Raw genomic sequence first — 21,532 nt, 5'->3', positions numbered from 1 at the left:
GATGGAGTGGACCAGCTCCTGTGGGGCCAAAAGCCTGGGGAGCTGCAAAGGCAGAAATGAAGGTGCAACTGAAACCTGAGAAACCACTGGGATTTCTCAGCAGCTGAGTGAGGGTGTTCTGAAACCATTCTGGATTCTGATTTACACACCCAGATCTTTCTTTGGCTGTAAGAGGACTTGTGTGGACTCACCCAGGTGTGCTGCCCTCACCCCAGCCCCCAAAACCCCTCCTACTCCCCAAACCTAATCCAGACTGACACCTTTAGGGCCCCAAAAAGAACAGCAGGAGCTGCCAGGGACAGACTGTGACTTTATTCTGTCTTTCAACATAGCAAATGGCATCTTCTCTAATATCACTGCAAAAATACTTTGCCTGGGTTAAAATAGTCTGTATATACTGTACAAAGACATAAGTTTAATATCTCTTCCTATAAGTACATTTATACACATAAAACAGCATAAATTAGAAAAGGGACAAATGGGTATATAAAATTCTGGTTACATACAAATCTGATTAAATTAGCATTTACACTGTGGTTCTAACATAGAGTTTGTTAAATAGAGCCATGTGCATACAGTACATTGACACCCCACCCAGACACAAATTACAACAGGGGCTAACAGGGCCAGGTGTTCACTTACACAGAGGAAAAACCCTGGCCCAACCATCATTTATATTTTTTTTTCTCATCTCGGGGACTCACAGATCTGTTCTTCGAAACTCCTGGCTTTTCCAGAGCACCTCCCAGCAGCTGTCCTCAGCGTGGCTGTTTTGCTTCTCCTCACGACCTCTTCGCCTTGCCCGGCTGACCTCCACGGCACAAGATTATCTACCAAAATCAAAACACAAGGGCCTTACTTTTCCCAGCACCAGGGAGCTGTTCCAGTCGGTTTTACGCACATGGGAGGAGCAGGGGGAGGGATGTCCCGCAGTGTTTTACTTTCCATTCAAAGGCAGATTGGGGAGAGGTTTATTTATTTGCTCTCCCCCTCCCCAAATTGACAGTCCTGGGAACAGGAACCATCTGGATCAGTGATAAGTGGGTCTGGCCTCTGGCTGGCACTGGGCTCAGCAGAGCCAGGCTTTGGGGAGTGCAGCTCCTGGGGGTGAGGTGCATTTGCCTCACTAAGTGCTCCCAAAAAGCTCAGCTCTGGCGTGGCTGGAGGGAAAGGTTTGTGCTGGGCATCCCTGATTGCTCTGGGGTCTCTGGATGGATCCCAGAGTTCAACTCCAACATGTTAGACAGGATTAGGGGAGAAAAAGCCCAGCCTAAACACCAGCAAAGCCTCTGAGTGAAAGAGTAAAGCAGGAGCAGAGAAGAACAGGCAGCAGCAGACCCTGATTCACCTCCCATCAGCTCCTCCTGCCACAGAGATCCTGGGTGAGATGTGCCCCTGCTCCTGATGAGGTGTGGGCAGCCCTGGCACAGATCTGTCCCAGCTCCAGCCTTGCCAGGCATGACCTGGAAGGGATGTGAACCCCACAGCTCCTGCTGCAGAGGGCCTCTGCCAGCTCCTCCTCCCAGGTCTGTCTCTCCACGAGCTGCAGGACCATCACTGGCCAGGTTTCCAGGCACAAGCATTGACACTGGATGGCACAACTCCCAAGGGACCTCAGATAATGTACTGATAAGCTGGGCTTAATCCTGCAAGCCCCAGCTGCCCAAAATGCCACTCTGAGCTACAAGGGCAGGAGCCAGGTTCTGCCAAGCTCCCTCATCCCCTATGACACATAATTACAAGTAGAGCCTCAGTGGAAAGTCTGTGGCCTTTCCTCTGCTACCAGCCAGCTGTTAAAAAATAATCACTTAAAATAATTAAGTGTCCATATCCATGCAACAGAATGAGGGAAACACCATCCAGCAAAGAGCCAGGAGGAATCTGGGCCAATACTGCTTCCACTGAGGCAGAGATGTATCTGCAGCCTGGTTTGTTGCATCAAGATCTGTGGTCTGGAGCAGCAGAGGGGTGTGTGGACCCCATGATAAGGCACTGATTTCTGCCCTGTTGTAGATCCCCCTGGATTTTTGCCCTCCAAAAAGCAGCAGCATCCTTTGGCAGCACAGCAAAGTGCCCAAACTGTTTTTGGAGCATCCAAAAACCGATGGGAAGGAGATGGTTTTTAAGAATGATGGAGGACCAGTGATGGGAAGCTGCCTTTGAAGAGCTGATTACAGTCTCACTTGACTTAATGAAATGGCTCTCCTGACAAAACCTTCAGCTCTGGGCCCTGCAGCTAAATGCAGGATGGATTACCTCTGCCTGGAAAGCACTGACCAACCTGCTGGAAGAAACCATCCTTCCTGCTGAATCCCAGGAGTTTTGGGCAGATCCCCAGGTTGCACTCCCCAGCTGCACACAGGCTGTGCTGCTTGCAGAATCCTGTAGGATTTATTTTGCCAAACCTCACAGCACCACTGCAGTGCCCTGCCTGGCCCAAAATACACCCCAGCAGCTCCCTGCACCACTGGAAACCTCACTCCCAGCTACACCCACAGAACAGGGGTGGCTGCTCAGGCAGGTGTGCAGAAAACAGCCCAAACTGCCACAGTTTTGCAGCCAGAGCTGGCTTTGCTCTTCCCACCCTGTAAAATCTTCTGATCCTGCAGGGTGAGAGCTCTGCAGCCTCCTCCCTGCACAACCAGCACAGCACCCATGGCTTCAGCCCCCTGTCCTCCTCAGTAACGCCTGAGTCCTTCCTGCCCAAGACCAGCAGTGACTTGGGAGTGCTTAATCCACCCCATCCATGCAGGAATTGTCACTGAACTGGTTTAACCTCCTTCTGCAATCCTGGCAGCAGCAACAGCAGCATCCACGTTCCCTCTTGTGAGGACACTTTTTATGAGTCCTCCTTGGGCTCCTCATCTCCTCTCTGATCTGTCCCTCCTTCCACTTAATGAACAGGCAGGGTTTGACAGATTTTATGTCAGGCTGAAGCTGGTTTTCCTCAGTCTTTAACAGCTGAGCCTCTGAAGTCTTGTTTGAGGTCAAGGGAAGACAAGAGGTTTCAAAATGGGGAGAAACTGTGGGGTTTGAGCACTGCTGTTTCTCCAGAGCCATGTCTGAGTTCAAAGCCATACCGTGGGCTGCGGGTGAATATTCCATTTTGTCACAAGTTTTGAGGTTTTGAAAAGTCTTTTTGTTGCACACTGGAAAACAAACAAAACCCTTCCCATGTTTCCGCAAAGCCGAACGCTGTCAAAACATTTTTGTTGGATAAGGTCAGGTTTTCTCCCCCTCCTCCTCTGCACAGGAGTGACCGATGCCTGAAACCCCCTTCACTGAGACTGGAGATCTCAAGTGCTGAGAAAACAGCCAAGTGCAGCGAAATCCAGAGCATCCAAACATCCTGAGTGCTCCCGCTGCGAGGGCAAACCCCAAACCAGGAGCGGGGGCTTTATCTGGAAGCTCCATTTGCTCAGGCAAAGTTATCAGGGAGTATTTTTGGAAAGCACCTTCCCTTCCCACACCACCTCCTCCCTAACAATACACATGTCACTGCTCTGTCAGGTTAATGACAGGATTTGGAGGGATCAAAGTTCATTTCATAAAGCACCTGCTGTGCTGCAGCAGGGGTTTGGGGCTGCTTTCATCCAGCACAGTCCCAGCAGGAAGCCTCATTCAGGAGCAGCGTGATCCCTGCCTGCTGGCATTTGCTTGTCCCCAAACCATGAGTTCAAGAGCAGGTTTAGCAGAAGGAAACAAAGGATTTCTCTCTGTCCCTGCTGCTCCTTCCAGGGGCCTGGGCCATCACCTTCTCTGTGGGCACAGCGAGGGAGACATTTTAAATATCCTTCTTGAGTAATGGAGTTGGACAAGTGGGAAATTCCTGCTCCCAGTTTGCAGCAGGGAGTGCTGCAGGTAAGGAAAGAAATAATCTGAGGGTTGTGTGAGTTGAGCTGGGTTTAGGTGGTGCTGGCTCAGAGGGAGTCATCAGCCAGCCTCCTTTTATCTAAGTAACACTTTGCCTCAGCTCAGAGGAAGGTGCCTCACAGAGGTCAGCTCAGCACATGGAATGAATCCTGGAATAAGGTTTGTACTTCCTCCTTTTCAGGCAAAACTCCAACAGCAGGATATGTAAAAATGAAGTAAGGAATTCCAAAAGCCTGCCAAGGCTGCAACCTGAAATCCATTACAGTGTTCTGCTGCATTACTGCTATGAAGACACCACTGATTACAACCAGATCATAGCACAGACCAACATTTGTCCAATTAGGGGTTAGATGCTTAATTAATGAGTGTGGAATAGGAAAAGGAGCCAGAAAGACACTGCCAGGCTGAAGTCAGATTGAAAAATCCACTAGCTCCTTCCAACGGTAACTGAGAAAGTGCCACATAAAAATCATAAAATGGTTTAAAACTCTGTTATTCCTTTCATCTTTGTACTTGGAAAAGGAGTTTCCTTCTCAGTTACCTTGGAAATGAAGAGACTGGTGAGGTTCAGGTATGTTCCAGTTGCATTCCATGAACTAATACAACTGACTGAAAATGCAACGGGGTATTAAGTTTTTATTTCTAAATTCTTCCAATTAAAACTAATCCTGGTAATATTAGAAATCTGCTCAAGGCACAAAGGTTAGGTCTGGATCTGAACACCATTCAGGAAGTTTGTTCAGATCTATCTCTGCTTAGGTTTGATCACTTTTGCCCCATCCCCAGCTGCTGCTTAGTGGAGGTGTCATTTTCCTGGCACTGTCCCTAGAACCCATCCAGTTATTTGAGGCTTCCCAGTGAGCTGGGACAAGGAGGGGGCCATGGAATCTCTTCTGGGAGAGGTTACTACTTCCTTCTCAGCATGAGGGTTGCACTGCAGGTTTAGGGGTCCCGAATGCTCACAGGAGGAAACTCATTCTCATCATCCAGACAGACTGGTCCAGTTGCAAACTCGTGCTCCGGGATAACCTCCCCCCGCAGGGCTCCGCCGTCCTCCGAGTAACCTGGCCAGGGGAAAGAAAACACCAAGGGTTACTGCAGGAAGGGATGGGAGGAGGCTGCACAGAAGCAGCAGACACTGTTACCACCTCTTTAGCACTGAGCTGCTTCCTCTGGCTTCATGGACTGAGGAAGAGGAAGGTGTCTCCATGGATACTATGGATTATGGATGAACTACATGGCCGACTCCTGTGGCAGCAGCTTTCCTCCTCCTGCCACGAACCTAAGCACCAACTTCAGAGTAAGATCTGCATTTGGATGTGGATCTTACACTTGGGAATATGAGATAGTCACTCTGTCTTTTCCTGCAGCAGTTTAGTGCAAGGTGTACCAGCTTCAGAGACTGTGGCAATCTCACCACAAAAACAGTGACTGTGTCAGTGACTGATACAAAAACAGTGTACACCCATGGTTACAACCCCTTGAAACCACCTGGCAGCAGCTGCTGCCTGCCAAAGAGTGGTTCCTGCTCTGCCCTGGGCCTGTCTGTGGCATAGGGAGCAGAGCTGGCACATGAAGCAGAGCAGAAAACTCGTGCCCTGTTTTTGTGGCAGGGGATGAACCTGGTGAGCTCCAAAGTCCTGCAGCCCCAGAGTGCAGTGCACCTGTGGTGATCCTTGATGAGCCCTTGGAATGTGGGACACTTTCCACTTTGCCCCAGGTGGTTTTGTGGCTTCTGCCTGAGCAAGGGCAGATGTGGTGCTCACCTGGCATGGTCGAAGTTGAAGGCACTGTACTTTGTCTGGCTACAGTTGCTGCATAAGATTGAGGTACTGGAGGCTGAAGGTCATTTTCTTTGTTCTCCTCCATCTTTCCTGAGCCAAGCAGACTAATTGAACAGATGAAGAGATAGGAGAAGAGTTAGTTCTGATCCTGACTGTTCCTTCCCAGCTCCAGCTAAGACAAGCCCATGCATCCCCATCTCCTCGAAGCACATCACCCATCCCCATCACTGCATGCAGCAGCCCCAGCAGTGCTGTGGACAGGGGAGCATTGTGCTCCACAAGGAAAGCAGGGGGTGAAGAAGGAGATAGGGGAAGCACCACTTCGGCTGGAGGACAATGCTGGCATGGGAACAGAAGGGAGCAGACTGACCACAAAAGCTTTAGGTTACAAAGGCAAACAGTGTTTCTAATCACAGAGGGGGCTCCGAAGGGCTTCCAACAGGAGCAGACTAGATGGGAAAAGCAGCCCTGGCTAGTTTAGGACGGAGTTTGAGCAGAGATATCGTATGATGTAATGTAACTCATGACCCAAGGGCCCTTTTCAGCCCTCTGATGCTCAGAGGAGCCCACATGACAAGGCTGGGGGCTGCGGGCGGCGCGCGCTGGACAGCGCAGCTTTGAAGTGCTTTTGTTTTGTGGCTTTTCCAAAAGCTGCTGGCACTTTCCTGGCTGGCAGCCACCTCCCGGCCTGGAGCACATGTTACATCTCACCCCACCCCAAAGGCTTCACATCTGGAGCCAAGCAGCCCAGATGTGTGCGGGGGGGTTACGTGCTTAATGGGATTTGCATATGGCCTGAAGAGCGGCGGGGGAGGCTCTGTTTTCACAGAATCCCAGAGTGATTTCAGTTGGAAAAGACCTCTGAGATCATCGAGCTCAACCTTTGACTGATCACCACCAGCCTGTCACCAGACCAGAGCACTGAAGGCCACATCCAGTCAGTCCTTGAACAACTCCAGGAATGGTGACCACACCACCTCCCTGGGCAGCCCCTTCCAGTGCTTAACAACCCCTTCCATGAAGAAATCCCTCTGCTTTGGCACTGGCCTTTGTTCACAGAAGCTCACAGTGTCACTCCACACCATCCTACCCCCAGTCAGCTCTCCAGCACCCACTCCAAGCTGGAGAAGGTGCTCTGCTCTCCTGCCACCATGATGGTCAGAGCTCTGCTGCTGGAGGCATCTCCTAAAGCCCAGCCTGCCCAGTCTAAGCTGGCATGTCCCACAGCTGCCATGGCATCTGAGATGTCTCAGGTTTCTCCTGTGTCCCTGCCTGCTGATGTGCTCCCCAGCCACGCCTGGCAGATCAGGTAGCTCCAATCACAAACTCAGTTCTAACTTTCTTGCTCCTACAGCTCCATTTTGTGCTGCCAGGTGAGATTTCCCTTCGTTTCTTAAAATATCAGCTTCTGAATGAGGTGTGAGTGGAGGTAGAGTTACCTGTGAGTTTTAATAAGGACACACTCCCCTCCATCCTGGGGGTCCAGGTTATAGATGTAGAGATGTCCATCCGACGTCGTCACCAACAGCCGAGGCAGCTTCTGAATCCTGCTGGGAAAAGCATCCTGAGGCCAAAACCCTCACCCACACAGACACAGCAGCACCCAGAGCACTGCTCTGCAGGCAAGGGGGTGAGGTTAGGCTGGCCTGGCCAGGGCTCAGCAGGGTCAGTACGTACGTGGACAGGGCACAGATGTTCCTCTGCCCGGAGATGTTCAGCCGGACGGTGGCAAAGGCTCGGTCCTGGCTCATCATGCCTGACACCTGGGCAGGGAGGTAGTTGGTAGCAGCCTGGAACATCTTTCCCATGTAACCACTCCAGGTTGGAGGCTCCTCTGGCCGGCTGAGGGGGTCACAAAGCAGGGTCAGTGGGGTTAGCATGATCAGGTGACAGAATGTCAGGAACAGACCTGATCTCACACAGGTGAAGGGTTTTCTGGAGCACCTTTACACTGTACACCAGCATGGCTGGAGATCACAGGGGACAGTGGCACCTAATAAAGCAGAGAGGCCTGGAGAGCCTGACAGCAGGGGTGTGTGGCTTTCCAAAGAGTGAGTCCCTCGGGACACAAAGACACTGTGCACCTGGAATTGCTCATGGAGAGTACACGGTGAGGACATGGAGAGCAGCTGTGTAAACACAGAGCTATGAAGCAGACACAGCCCTGGGGCAGGCAGGTTAAGCCAGGCTAACCCCTCACCTGTCTGTGAGATGCTCCAGTTTGAAGATGTGCACGGTCTCCGTGTTGCTGGAAGCACAGAGGAACTGGGAATCCATGCTGAACACCAGGGAGCTGATGTTCACATACCTAGAGCCAAGGACAGCACTGGTCACTCCCACAGCAACCCATTCAAGGGCAACTGCTGGGTTTGGCTCACAGAGGAGGGGATGGGCAGGAAGGAGACCCATCCATGGTGAGGATCACCCTGCACAGCTGCTGCTGAGCCTGTGGGCTCACTGATGAGCCATTCCCTAATCCCTTTGCTCAGCAGGGCTGGGGGTAGCCTCGAGCTAGTGCCAAACAGCCAGAGAGGTGGAAATGTCCTTGCTCACAGAGCTGCCTGTGGAGGGAACATCTGTGCCAGCCTCACTGCAGCTTCTGGTACTGCAGAGACCAGGGAAGATATCCAAAGTGCTGAGCAGTAGGATACAAACAGCATCTCCTGCACAGGTTCAGCAAGAATGAGGTCTCTGACAATTTTGGGGACTTCATTATTTCAAATAAGAACAAAGAAAGGACAGAGTAAATGGAGTGACCCCACGTCTGTTCCCTGCCATCGCCCTGTTCTGTGACACACTGGAAGGAATCAATGAGCTGGGCACAGCCTGGCACAGTGACATTTCCAGCTGATACGTTTGCTCTTGTTTTCCTTCTGCAAAAGATGCCAAAGCCACCAGGATCTGACGCTGCCCTGTGTCCCTGTGTTTACACTTTGGCTCCGGGAGCCCTCTGTGTACTCGTCACTGCCAGAAGAATGAACTGACCTTTTCATCCCTCGCCGGAATTCATAGAGTTTTTGCCCCCCAGGAATGGAAAATACACGAATGACTGTGCCCTGCAAAAAATGCAAATGGAAATACCACGTAGGAGCAGGCCAAGGAGCCTGAGCCCATTCCCTGACACACCCAGGAAACTCAGGATGTGCAAATGCTCCTGCTGTTTGCCAGCTGGGCTCAATCTGATCCCATACACTGACCAGTCAGCGGCCCTTCTGTGCTGGCTGTGATTAAGAAGGGGCAGCTCAGGGTGCTGATGCAGCCCTGGGCAGAGGGAGGGTACTTGCAGGCACACTCACTCACTTTTTCAGAAGCACTGGCCAACTTGGAGCCGGTGGAGTTGAAGGCGAGAGCAGCCAGAGGCCCATCATGGGCAGGAATGGTGCAGGCTGTTTTCTGTAGGGCACAAGGGAACGTGAGAGCAAAGGCACACAATGGTCCTTGGACTGTGTGGGCAAAGGGACACAATGGTCCTTGGACTGTGTCAGGACAGGGCGTTCCTGCCTTGCAGGCTATCCACACCTGCTGATATGGATTCACAGGATCATCATGTGCTGATGGCATCCCTTCAACATCCTCAGCACTTTACCTCTGCCCTGCCTTGAGTTCATTCCCCAGCTATTACAGCCACTGTGATTACAGGACACTCACCTCAGGGGCAGAGAACCTCAGCTCCCTCCCTCTCCAGGGTTCAGGATTGTGCCTGCAGCCTCTCCAAAGCCTAGCCCTTCCCTGCAATTCCCTGTGCTGCACAGTATGTCCTGCTGCAGTGACACCACCCTGGTACCTGCAGGGAGCCCCAGCCCTTGCAGCACCTCCTGGAGCAGAAGCATTTTCCCTTTGCTCTGCTCCTCCCCTGCTGCAGATCCTCAGCTCTGGCTGCACGTACAGAGCCACCAGCCTTATGTAACTCAAAGCCTTGGCATAAACAGCAGATAATCATGACCCTGCATCCAGCCAGGGACAGATTTCCTAAGGGGACTTTGGACACTTTGCCCTCTTTGTGACTTTGGGTCAGGCATCCCTTCCAGCCCACGGCGAGGCAAAGCTGCTCCAGGTCCTGTGCCGTGCCTGGAGCAGCTCCAACCCCCCTGACCCACGCTGGCCACATCATTCCCATGGGATCTGCTGCTGACGCTCCCACAGCAACCCCAGCGTGAGCCTGGCAGTGGCCTCGGGCTGCAGGGCAGTGGGTCACGTTTCCCTGAATATCCTGTGCTGGGAGATGCACGTCCTGATCTCAGAGCTGTCTGCTCTAAGCAAGGGGATACGTCCAGATGTGCCTGTCAGGCAATTCCCTCGCACTCCAGCTCGGTGGAGTGTATTTATTCATCCTTCCCAAGGGCCCCGTTGGCTTTGCTGTGGCTCTGTTTGTTTTCAGCCCCTGCCGGTATCCAAAGGCTGAGCCTCGCACTTACCAAAGTATTTCCGTCGTAAAGCGCGATCTCTCCGCTGGTCGCGCTGCCGGGATAAGCCAAGTAGGAGTTGGCGTGGTTGATGGAGAGAGCACACAGACCTGGCAGGGGGACAGGGACACGGCTGAGCCTGTGACTGGGGGGAGGACAGCACGGGGCACGGCGGGGGTTCGGGCTCCGGCTCCTTCTGGGACTGCTCGGCCCCGGCACTGGGAACAAACACCTCGGCCGTGGGGACATCTGCTGGTACGGGACAGAACGGCGGCTGTGCCCTGCCACCCTCCCTGAGCACAGGGAACCCAGATCCGGCTTTTCAGCACGCTCTGGGCTTTCCCCCTACTCCTGCATTATCTCCCTGGAGAAGGCAGGAGTAGGTGCATGAAACAGCACATGTGGGTCTGAGCGCTGACAGCACTCCTGTCCAGCCACATCTGCACATGTCCAGATGTGCACAAGGTGTAGGAGCTGGGTTGGAAGCTCAGAGGAGCAGCCCAGTGTGGGTGCAGCTCCATTGCAGCCTGGCTGAAGGCAGTGCCATTTCCTTCTGCTCTGAATGGAAAAGGGAAGCAGAGAAAGACAAAGGAAATGCGCCAGCTGCGCAGGGAGTTTCCAGGCGACAAGGAACTTGACTGTAGTGAAATCTCAAGCACAGGGGGAATTCTTCCCCATAAGAGCCATGTGGTTTTGTGCCAACATGAGCACAAAGGTACCCAAATGCTCCTTTCAAAGTGGGCAGGAATTGCAGGATGAGACAGGGACGGATGGATACGTGTGTGGGTACATCCATCCGCCTGTCCCCCAGGTGACCTCGGAAAAGAGCATCTCTTCCTGCCTCTCGTCCTGCTGCTGGCTGAGGATGCAGCCCAGTGAATCCTGTCACACACCAAACGTGCCTTGCTCGCTTCCTGCCCCACATCCGTGTGCTCCCAGCCCTCCCAAACCCGACTCAAGGCTCCAGCATGACCTGAGCTTCCGGACCCGCGGCGGGGGTCCCACCTAATCCCACATGCGGAGGAAGCCGCAGGGTCAAAGGCAGCGGGGACACCCCGAAGGGGACAGCAGGACAGCCACACACTGCACGTAGATGGGGCGGGATGGGACTGAAGGGGCCAGCAGGACAGCCACACACCGCACGTAGATGGGACGGGATGTGCCGTGCCGTCCCGTGCAAGCCCCGTGTCAGGACACGGCCCTGGCCCCCACCCAGCAGCAGCGGGGAAGGCTCGGCCGGAGCTCTCGTTTTAGGTCATTGTTTATAACCAAACAAAGAGAGCACAGCGCAGCCAGGAGCTGCAGGATCGGCCAGAGGCCCCAGGGATCCGCTCCCCATCCATCCAGAGGCATGCACATCATCCAGGAATGGTGCACCGGGAGAGGCACGAGGAGAGCAGCAGCAGCAAAGGCGGGCAATTAAAAGGCAATTAAGGAGGGAGGGAGGGATGGGAGGAAGGCAAAGATAGCCCAGAGACTGCGGCTGTGATGAGCATCCTGCCCCCTCCGGATGGTGATCCCCCGGCCCGGGCAGCACGGGGGGATCAGCAGAGCCCTTTCAGACAGGATCAGGGAAGGCTGGAGCTAAACAAAGCGAGCTCTGAGGCGGCGTGAGTCACCCGCTCCCTCTGCTCCTCTGGCCAGCAGAGCAGCCGGAAAACCAGGCCAGGGGAAAACACAGATGTGAGTGTACTGGGCTGACCTCGGGGACACACAAAGAACAAGGATCACAGGGCCACAGGCAGCCTTTGAAGATGCTCCTCTCCCCTCAGCAGCAGCCCCCCAGCCACAGTGAGGGTTGGTGCTGCAGTGGTGGGCTCAGGCAGGCTGGCACTGCTCAGATGGCACCTCTGGGAGTGCCACGTCACAGGTGGCTTCCTCAAGCAGCATGGAAAAATGCTACTGTGTCCAGGAAGCCCTGCCTTGCCCTCAGGCCAGCAGGTCCAGGCACATCCAGGGCTTGGGGGGAGCCACAAGGTGGTTTCCAAAGCTGCAGTCACTCCTAAGATGTGCCCCTACACACACAAGTCACCGCAAGCACTGTGACCTCCTTGGTTCAAATCCTGCCCCCGATGTGACTCACATGAAAAACAACTGTCTTGGACACCGTGGGCATTTTCCTCTCCTACGTGGAGGAGGCTGGATCAGGAGCCAGGTGCTGGCCAGGAACAGGCAGAGGTCTCATTTTGACTGGCCAGTGTGGCTGCAGCAAACCCTGGTCCTGCCTGTGCTGCTGTCACTGTGCCCAGGGCACACACTTTAGGGGGGTGGCACATTTTCTATGTGCTCCTAAACCCCCCAGCACAGATTCCCACTCCTAAACAAGCTGCACAAAGAGCACTGAGGCTGGACTGCCCTGACCTACTGGACACACTGTCCTTGGGTCAAGCTTAGGACCAAAGCAGGTGGCCCAGGGACAAGAGGGGCACTGCACTTGTCACTCAGCTCATTTCAATGACAGCTGCTGCAGTAAAAGGGGTTTAAAACACTAAGCCCATATGAAGCCTGTGATCTACAGCATCCCAGTCCTGCCCTGCTGCTCTTAAACCATGATCTGATCCTCCAGCCTCTCTGCAGAACAGCTCCAGGCCTGGGTATCCCTGCCCATCCTGCTGCTGGGCCTTCTCAGGAAGGTTTTAAACTTTAATTATATTTGCAGCATTTAGCATGTTTAATCCACACAGAGAGCCCATCTGGTGAGACCTGAAGTAGGTCAGGGGAGCTGCTGGCAGAGCATCCCTTGAAAGCCCCGAGGCCAAGCATGAGCACATCAGCAGCTTCCCAAGCACCCAGCCATGAAAGGATGCTCAGGACAGCCCAGCACCACAGGCACCCAGCCAAGCTTCCCTCTCTGCTGCTAAAAATAGCCTCTCCCAGCAGCAGGAAAGCCGGATTCCCCCTGTGCCACACCCACAGGATCTGTGCTGCAGCCACCTGCCCTGCCCCTGGGCTTTGCAGTAACAGCAGGTGGCAGCTCCTGGGAACTCCCTGGCACGGACTGAGGCTGTGCCTGGCTGTGTTCTGTCCCCAGTGATCACTCTGGGAGCTGACCCCAAGGGCAAGTCAGACCCTTCTGCCCATTTCTGCTCTCCTTTGATGTATCTGCTCTGGCCAGAGCAGGGGTTCACTCCAGACAGGGCAGGGTTTTGCTCAGGACAGAGCTGGGTCACAGCCCCAGGGCTGACAGAGCTCAAGGAGAGTCTGGCAATGCTCTGGGCTCAGGGTGGGATGTTGGGATGCTGCTGGGCAGGGCAAGGAGCTGGATTCAGTTATCCTTGTGGGTCCCTTCCAACTCTGCTTATCCCGATTCTCCCAAGCCTGCCTGACTGCCTCCATGCACTTCTGACTTCCCAGTGCTGGGTTAGCATGCACAGGCCACAGGCTGGCTTAAATTCCAACAAAGCTGTGGCTCTCCAAAGCTCCCTTTCACAGTTCTCCCATGCTCACCTGTTGTGTTGGGAGGTGTATCCATAATGGTCTTCAGAAGCTTCATGTCCTTGATGTTATGGATGTAGATGGACTCTTCCAGGCACACCACCAGCCTCTGCAAGGACACAGGGGACATGCACAGAACCAGCAGTGCCTCTGGCTGCTGGTCCCACACTTCCCAAACCCAAACCTTTGCTGTCAGACAGACTCAACAGGAATTTCCCACACACTGAAATGGAACAGAAACGTGATCTTTTCTGCTTCTCCATCCCCTCTCACATTGGGGTTTGTACAACTCTTGTTTTCAGAGTTTTTGCATCCAGTCTTGCTTTAGAGAGAAGACAGAACACTGTGACTTCTCTGCTCCTCTGCCTCTTCCACACCCCCAGGAACAGGAAAACCCACCATGGTTACACCCCACCACAGGCCTTGACTGCCATCTACCCCTCCCTCAACTTTTCCTTGCAGTTCTTAACAAATTACTTTCTGATCACCAAGACCTGGCAGCAGAGGCTGCAATCCTGCTTGTCAGTGTGTCTCCAGAGGGGAATGCAGGCCCTTTGCCCTGACTGCTTCCTGATTGGGGACACAAATGGAGCTGCTGGCTCTGCCACGGCTGCTAAACTTAATGCACCTGCCCAGCACATCAATGTTTCTTTTCCCACTTGGTATCAGCAGGGAAAACTCTGCTTTCTGTGCCCTGCAGAACTGCAGAAACACAGAGCTGAGACACATTTGCTCAGGGACAGTCACCCTTGCACCATCTTGGCTGAGGGGCTGGGGTTTCCCAAGTTCAGGTGCTTGTACCACTTCTGCTGACCCTGCCAGGAACATCCAGCCAGCCACGAGAGGCTGCCAAGCCAAGGGGAGGCAAGGCAGAAAGGCAAAGGGAAGCCTGATGCTGTAACCTTAACCCTGGGCCACCACCTCTGTGGCCACTCAGCTTTGTGTCACCACAGAGGCTTTTTGCACAGAGGCTTTTTTTGGGACCAGGCTTTGGGTCTGGCTGAAGGGCTGAGCTTTGTAAGTCCAGCAAGTGCACAGCTTCACCTCCCTTAGTGCCAAGAGTCCAGAAGCACTACAAACATCCCAATAAAAGCCTAAGCCCAGACCCCATCCATCCTGGAGCACCCAAATCCATGTCCAGGAAGCCTCCACCTCTTCAGAAATGAGGCCACTTATTTAGTATCTAAATGTGGAGCTTAGTCACTCACTTGAAACACCCACATTAAAAATCCCTGCCTTGCTCCACCATTACTCTCAGATCAAACTGTTTCCCACTTCTATTCCTGCTAACCACAGCATCTGGGGCTGTGTCAGAGCCATTTTGCATTTCCAGGAAGACTTTGCCTTTTCTACAGTAAGAGCCATCCACTTGCAAGCAGAGGAGTATTTATACAGCTGATTTGGGCAAAGCCACCATGTGCTTTCCCAGAACGGGCTGCTCTTGATGTCCAGGTGAAGGGAGGTTTCCAGATGATGGCAAAGCAGCAGCCAGAGATGCTGGCACCCACAGGGACAAAATCCAGGAAAGTTTGGGATGTGAAGAGGCAGAAGAGGTCTGGACAAGCTCAGCAGGATCTAGAGAGGGCTGGTTCACCCCTCCTGGCCTCCATGCAGCCCTGTGGCCATGTAAGGGGCACTGGGATGGGGTTTATCCTCACTGTGCACACAGACAGAGCCTCAGAGAAGGTGCTGTGATTGCTACACGGGGTCAAGGCACTGCTAATTGTCCAAAATGTCACTGCCCACCAGCTCGTGCTGTAGTTTGGATGGATCAGGTGTGTTTGGGGGCTGAAATGGGTTTGGACACAGCCAGATAAACACCTCAAACCTCCCCAAAGAGCTCACCAGGGTTTCAGAAGTGAATGAAAACCCAGCAGTCCCAGAGCACAGCCTGATTCCCCACTTTGAGACAACTCAGGATTTACCTTCACACATTCAGAGTTAACATGGAGCTTGGAACTAAGAATTCCCTCAACAACAGAGGGGTTCGCTTGTTTGCACAATGAGGACTTTTTCACAGAGAGAACAGATTAAAACACGCACCTTTTGTTTGAGACCTGTTCCTGGTTAATTTGTCACCATTTCCCTGAGTTAATGCCTTGTCTGGATTTGTCCTTCTGTGAACTCCCAGGGGAGTGCAGCTTTCCTACAGAAGCTCAGGCAAGAGTTCAAGTGTCACATGCAGAATCTGATGGGCACCAGTTTAACTCCTGAATGGAGACTGAAATAATGATTCCTCTTCAGCCTACCCAAACTGGGAAGGTTTAGATGGGACTTGAGGAAAAAGTTCTCTGTGGAAAGCATTGCAAATGTTCAGGGCAGTGGCGGGGTCACCATCCCTGGAGGGATTTAAAAAATGTGGCACTTTGGAACAGGGTTTAGTGGTGGCCTTGGCAGAGCTGGGGAATGGTTGGACTTGATGGTTTTATTGGTCTTTTCCAACCTAAATGACTCTGTGATTCTGTGTTTCTAACCATCTGTAACACCTCCAAATCCCTCCAGGTGTGTCTGTGGCACAGCCAGAGGATGAGCTCAGGCCAGGATTTGAACCCCAGCTTACAATAGAGCCAAGAAATGTGGATTTAAGGTTGGGACTGTGCATCACTTTCAGGCAGCACAAGGGGAGTACCCCAAATGTATTTTATGTATTTTATTCACACCAATCTCCTAGAGCTGCTCAGCAGAACCTCCCAGTTTATTTATACACACACATACCTATCTGCAATTCAAAGGAAGTCTCTCTTTTGCCAGTTTCACTGTAAGCTTAAGTGAAAAAAATCAATTTAGGACAGATTTAATTGTAGTGCAGGAACTCCTGGTCAAAGACAGCTTTACTGGAAGCTCAGCCCAGAGAGCTCACTGCAGGTCTCACTGTTGCTAACTGAGGAGAGGCTGATTATATACAATTACCCAGACTGCTCATTTCTTCATTGTAAAATGTCCTCTGCTTCTTAGGGCATATACTTGGAAAATAATTATGGACAAAAAGAAAAGATGACTTAAAATGCTCCAGAAGAGCTCAGGGTTGCATGAGGCTGTGTCACATCAGAGAATAACACTCTAAAACTCTCATTGTAAATGGCCTGAGTGGGTTTTATACCTTTAAAACAAAACCAAGGCTGTTGGCAGCACTTGGAAAGCAGCTTTTTGCCTTATCCACAGATAAGTGTGGAAAAGTTACTCCTGGGTTACAGATAAGTTACTCCTGAGTTTTTGTAACCAACTTTGAAGGTCTCATTTTCAACCAAGATGGCAGAGGTGGGCCCAAAATCAGGATGTGGAATCCAAGGGAGGGAGGAACATGAAAAGGTGTTTTTTTGGCAGAGCTGTGTCCTGAACAGGCAAGAAGGCAGATGACAAAAAGCCTTTGTGTAACTGCCACCAAAACAAGGCCTTGGCTTTGTTTTCCTGAAGGAAACAGTGAGGGCAGCTGATAGCACAGCCCTGCAGCTCCTGCCAGAGGCCTCTCACGTGGGGCTGGGAGGAGAAGACAGGCCCACCCCTCCAATCCCACTCAAAAACCTCCCTGCAAACCTCCCAGGCTGCTCCCAGCTGGAAGGGCAAAAGCAGCACAGAGCCAGAGCGGGCTAAGTGTGGGTAACCCCTCTCACCTGCCGGTTCAGGCGGATGGACAGGATTTTACTGGAATAGCTGTAGTTGCAGATCTCTGTCCCTTTCTTGAAGTGGTAGACATTCATTTGCTGTGGCTTGGCATGGCTGACCACAACCACAAGGCTGCTGGAGAACAGACGCTCCACGATGTAAACATCTGGGATTTCATCTGGGCACACAAGGAGAGCAAGGCAGAGCCTTCAGCTGGGCTTCACTGCAGCAACAAGACTCAGCTCAAGAGGGGATGGGGTTGGGAGGCTCTGTGCTAAGGTGTTCTATCATTTTGTAAAAAATTTCCCATGCCTGGCACAAAGCAATTAGGTGGGAGCAAGAAGGGGTAAAAGAACCTTCCCCTGAAGGCAGAAATGAAGCACCAGAGAACACATCCACTGGATGAACATACCCAGCTCTCTTTGACAGTGCTGCTGTGCCTCCCTCCCGAGCAGGGCCCAGCTGAAGCCAATGCTCAGGCCCTCCAGCTGCACTAGATCCTTGGGAAGGGGACATAAAGGAACTCCCTGCCTTTGGTCAGGGGAGTTTCCTGGGGATGTGAGGGGTTTAGTGAGGTGAGGCAGGAGCTGGCTGTGGTTTGGTGTTTTTCTGTGTGGTGTCTGGTTTCTCCCAGCCTCCCTGGGGAAGCAAACAGTGGCTGCAGTGACTGTGTTTGGGATGGCTCCTGCTGTGTGGAGAAGGCACCATGCAATGGTGCTGGTGGCCCTGCACCTAAATCCCCAGGGACTGCAATTTCCAGCCTGCCCAGCCCTGGGTGATGCTCACCTTGGGCTGGGCTGCACTGGAGGAACAAAGGCTGCCCCACAACTGTGATGTGGGACTGGCTGTGCCTCAGCCCACCACCCTGAGTGTGTCACCAGCAGGGACCTGCTTCCCTTTGCCTGCTCTGGGGAAGGAGCCTGGACCCTGCTCCACATGAGGCAGCTGTGTCTGATTGCTGAGGCTCCTCCTGCAGCCACTGAGAACATATCCAGGGATGAACATACCCAGCTGGGAGGTGTTATCCTCAGTGCAGCTCAGCTGAGGCAGCCTGGAGTCCCTGCTCCATGAGGCCAGGCTTGTTTTGGGCTGCTCAGTGTGTGCTACATGCTGCTGTGAGCACAGCTAAGAGCTGCAGGCCTGCTGGGAGTGACCTTCTCTACATGGAAAACCTGTTAAAAACATCTTGCTTGTAAATACCACACTGGATTAAAGCCTGGGAGTTCTCCAGCAGCTGAACTGGAAGCCTGTGGGCTGCTGCTCATGTACCTGAAAAATTCTAGTGGGAAACTGCCTCGGAGTGCTGGGCTGCAGCAGAGACTGCTGCTGTCAGGATGGCAGCAGTGGAAAAGAACTGGGCCCTAACAAAGGTGAGGGATTCTCACAAATTGAAGGTGCTGCTGGTCAATGTTCCTCCCAAGGAAACAGGAGACTTACTGCTTTCATGGACCTGGTCCAGTTGCTCCACAGAACTTAAGGAGAAAAGTCTGTATCCAGTTGTGGTTCCAATGGCCAGGGAGCTGCAAAGACAAAGCAAAACCCTGCTGGTTCAGAGCTGAAGCCTTCCAGGTGACAGCAGGAGTCCCTGCAGGGATGGTGTACTGGTTTTAACTGGGATGGGGATTTTTTTTGCCATATTAGCTTGGACAGGGCTGTGTTTGGGGTTTGTGCTGAACACAGGGTTGATAACCTGGGGATGTATTTGTGATTGTTGAGCTGTGCTTGCACAGCCAAGACTTTTTCTGCTCCTCACCCCTCCTGTGAGGAGGCTGGGGGGGCACAAGGAACTGGGAAGGGACACAGCCAGGACAGCTGACCCCAAGTGACCCCGGGTACATCCCAGGCCATCCATGTCAGGCTCAGGGGATAGAGGAGGAGGAAGGGGAGGACATTTGGAGTGGTGGCCCTTGTCCTCCCTGCTGTCCTGGGGATGGCTGAGCCCTTGCCTGCCATTAAAAGTAGGGAATTAATTCCTTGTTCTGCTTTGCTTGCATGCGTGGCTCTTGCTTTAATAATTAATTTGTCTTTGTCTCAGCCTGTAAGTTTTCTCACTTTCATTCTTTTGGTTCTCTTTCCACCTCCCTGAGCAAGGAGTTGGCTGGGGTTAAACCCTGACATTGAGGAAATGAATAGTTCCTGGCACAGGGTCTGTGAAGGCACAACTTCAGATTCCAACCTAAATAATACAGAGTAACAAACTCAGGAATTCAGGACTCCATCTGAGCCTGCTGCAGTCTACAGAAGGCAAGCATCCCTCTGAGAGAGCAAACTCATCCTCTCCTATAGCCCTGTGGCTGCTGGAGGAACAAACAGGTCCAGATCTACCTGGGAGGATGCAGACAGGAACTGTGGGACACAGAAGGGGCTGTTTCCTCAGCCAGGGGCTGATCCACCTGTACTGACACAGGCTGGGGAAGCTCTGCTCTCACTGTTAAGGGTGGTGGGCAGAGTCTTGCCAAGCACTGTCTCTAGCCAGTTCCAGATGCAGTAAGCAGTGAGATCTAGGTCTTAAACCAGCAGCCAGCCCATAATAGCAATGTACAGCGTTTGCACTGCGGACAGCGACCAGCAGGTTCACGTCAGCAGCACATCCACATCCCTCAAAGCACCCTTTGTTCGGGCACACCAATGCAAAGCAGGGCTGCAAAGGAAAGGGCATTTCCAGGTGTGAGTGAGGCCGCTATCTCTGTTTCTTATCTCTGGGCCGATCCTGGCTCCGGGCTCCGGCTGCCACATCCGTGTGTGCCTCGCTGCTCCGGGCGGCTTCTGCTGTCCCGGCTGGGAAACGGGAGCAGGTTTAAGGGTGCGAGGAGCGCGGCTGTAATTTATCCCGAGCTGGGGCGGTGCTCTGGCACGGCTGCTCACCGGGAGCCTCCGGGGGGTGCTGGTGGCCCTGGGCAACGCCGCCACCGCCCCAGTGCCCACACAGCGCCCGGCAGACAAAGCGCCGGGAGCGCCGCTGCCCTGCCCGTCCCCAAGCGCTCCCTGGGCTGCGGGGGAGGCAAAGCCCGGCGATCGCTCGGCCTCCCCCGGGGCCGCGGGGGAGCTCACCGACAGCCAGCGGGGCCGGGGCCGCTCGGCCGGGCTGGAGCAGCCCGACCCCGGCCCGTGAGTGCGCGATGAAGCGGGGGTTTCTGCCGGGCCATCCCTATGGGGACCTGTCCCGCTCCGGGCCGCGGGGCCGGACCGACCCCGCCCGGCGCGGCCCGGCCCGGCCGCCGTCCCCCCCGCCCCGCGGCGGCCGCCCCGCTTACGTGCAGTCCTGGTTGTAGGAGAAGCAGCTGAGCGCCGCGGGCGCCCCCGGGGCCTCGGCCGCGGCCTCCATGGAGCGGGCGCGGCGCCTCGGCCGCTGCGGCCCCCGCGCCCGCCCCGGCCCCGCTCCGCCGCCGCACGGGCGGTGCCGCCGCCCATTGGCTCGCTCGCCGCTGATGGACGCGCGGGATGACCTATGGGATGAAGAGCAGGCGGGGCGGGCCCGCCCCCCGGAGTGGCGGAACCGCCTGCCATTGGCTGGCGGCGCGGAACAGATGCGCGTGGCCACGTGGTGATGTTGTGGTTGCATCAGACGGGCGCGGGCAGATGTTGAGAGCGCATCTGGCGGAGCGCGGCTGCAGCGGTGCTGCGAGGGGGACACGGCGACAAGGGGCCGGAGGGGGCCGGGGGTAGCCCTAGGGAAGGCGTGGGCGAGGGGATGGGGCGGGGAAAAGTGATGGTGGCGCCGCCGACCAGAAAACCAGTCAGTCCGCCTCTCCACTTCCTTGGCTAAGGAGTGCTTTGAAGAGTTGTTTTTGTCTTTTTATAGCATTGACATCCTAAAGCTAACGGCATTTGTGCATCGTTCCTGTGCTTAACACCGCTGCTGCCGTGGGGGGTCAGATCTACCGGTGAAAACACAAAGGAAAACAAACTCCCGAGCCAGTCGCTAAATGACAAATATTCCAGGAGTCAGTGCAATGACATTACCGGCGCACAGAAACTCTGCCGGGACAGAGCCTGCAAACCCCCTAATTAGATGAGTAATCCTCATGTGAGTGCTGAAGTCATTGGGCCCGGATCACTTGATGCGCACCGCAGGACTTTTGGAAAAAGAGCCACATGCAATACCATCCCTGTGAGGCAGATTCCATGTGGACACATATATCTGCCTGGATTAATCCCCCTCTGCTGCATGGGGGCCTTGGAGTGCCCGTAATATTCCCCTGTGAGGGAGTTGGAAGCCTGCAGCAGTGAAGATAGATTGATTTTGGGGAGGAAGTAGGAAAAGACACATCTTCAAAACACCATTTTGGAGGGAGGTGGATGATGGATCATCCCTAGGACTCAAAACACATGAGTGACACTGCAGGGGAATAATTTTCAAGACATCATGTTTGGGGGGGAAAACATCTTCTTTTCCAAGGGGCCTAGTGGGAAGTTCTAATAAAACCCAAACAT

At 53.7% G+C, this 21,532-nt stretch overlaps 1 protein-coding gene across 1 annotated transcript; it reads right to left on the bottom strand.

The window, feature by feature from the left end:
- Positions 1–290: 290 nt before the first annotated feature.
- WIPI1 (WD repeat domain, phosphoinositide interacting 1) lies at positions 291–20,518 on the bottom strand. Its single transcript, XM_030231109.2, has 13 exons — positions 20,353–20,518; positions 18,536–18,618; positions 17,107–17,276; positions 13,508–13,604; positions 10,073–10,170; positions 8,958–9,050; positions 8,643–8,713; positions 7,858–7,965; positions 7,335–7,499; positions 7,097–7,204; positions 5,640–5,761; positions 4,837–4,937; positions 291–830 (listed from the first exon to the last, which is right to left on the bottom strand). Exons 1-13 carry the CDS (start codon positions 20,421–20,423, stop codon positions 783–785), a joined length of 1,335 nt encoding a protein of 444 aa, XP_030086969.1. The 5' UTR covers positions 20,424–20,518; the 3' UTR covers positions 291–782.
- Positions 20,519–21,532: the final 1,014 nt, after the last annotated feature.

This window comes from Serinus canaria, chromosome 18 (genome assembly GCF_022539315.1).
Source record: "Serinus canaria isolate serCan28SL12 chromosome 18, serCan2020, whole genome shotgun sequence".
In the NCBI taxonomy this organism is placed as follows: domain Eukaryota; kingdom Metazoa; phylum Chordata; class Aves; order Passeriformes; family Fringillidae; genus Serinus; species Serinus canaria.
Note: the sequence above shows the minus strand (reverse complement) of the source record. Positions and strands in the feature narration are given on the sequence as shown.

Coding starts and splice junctions, on each gene's coding strand:
- WIPI1 (XM_030231109.2), bottom strand. CDS start 20,423: ATGGAGGCCGCGGCCGAGGCCCCGGGGGCGCCCGCGGCGCTCAGCTGC. Junction 18,619..20,352: donor TCCTACAACCAGGACTGCAC/GTAAGCGGGGCG, acceptor TTGTCTTTGCAG/CTCCCTGGCCATTGGAACCA. Junction 7,966..8,642: donor TTCCGGCGAGGGATGAAAAG/GTCAGTTCATTC, acceptor CCTTGGCTCTAG/GTATGTGAACATCAGCTCCC.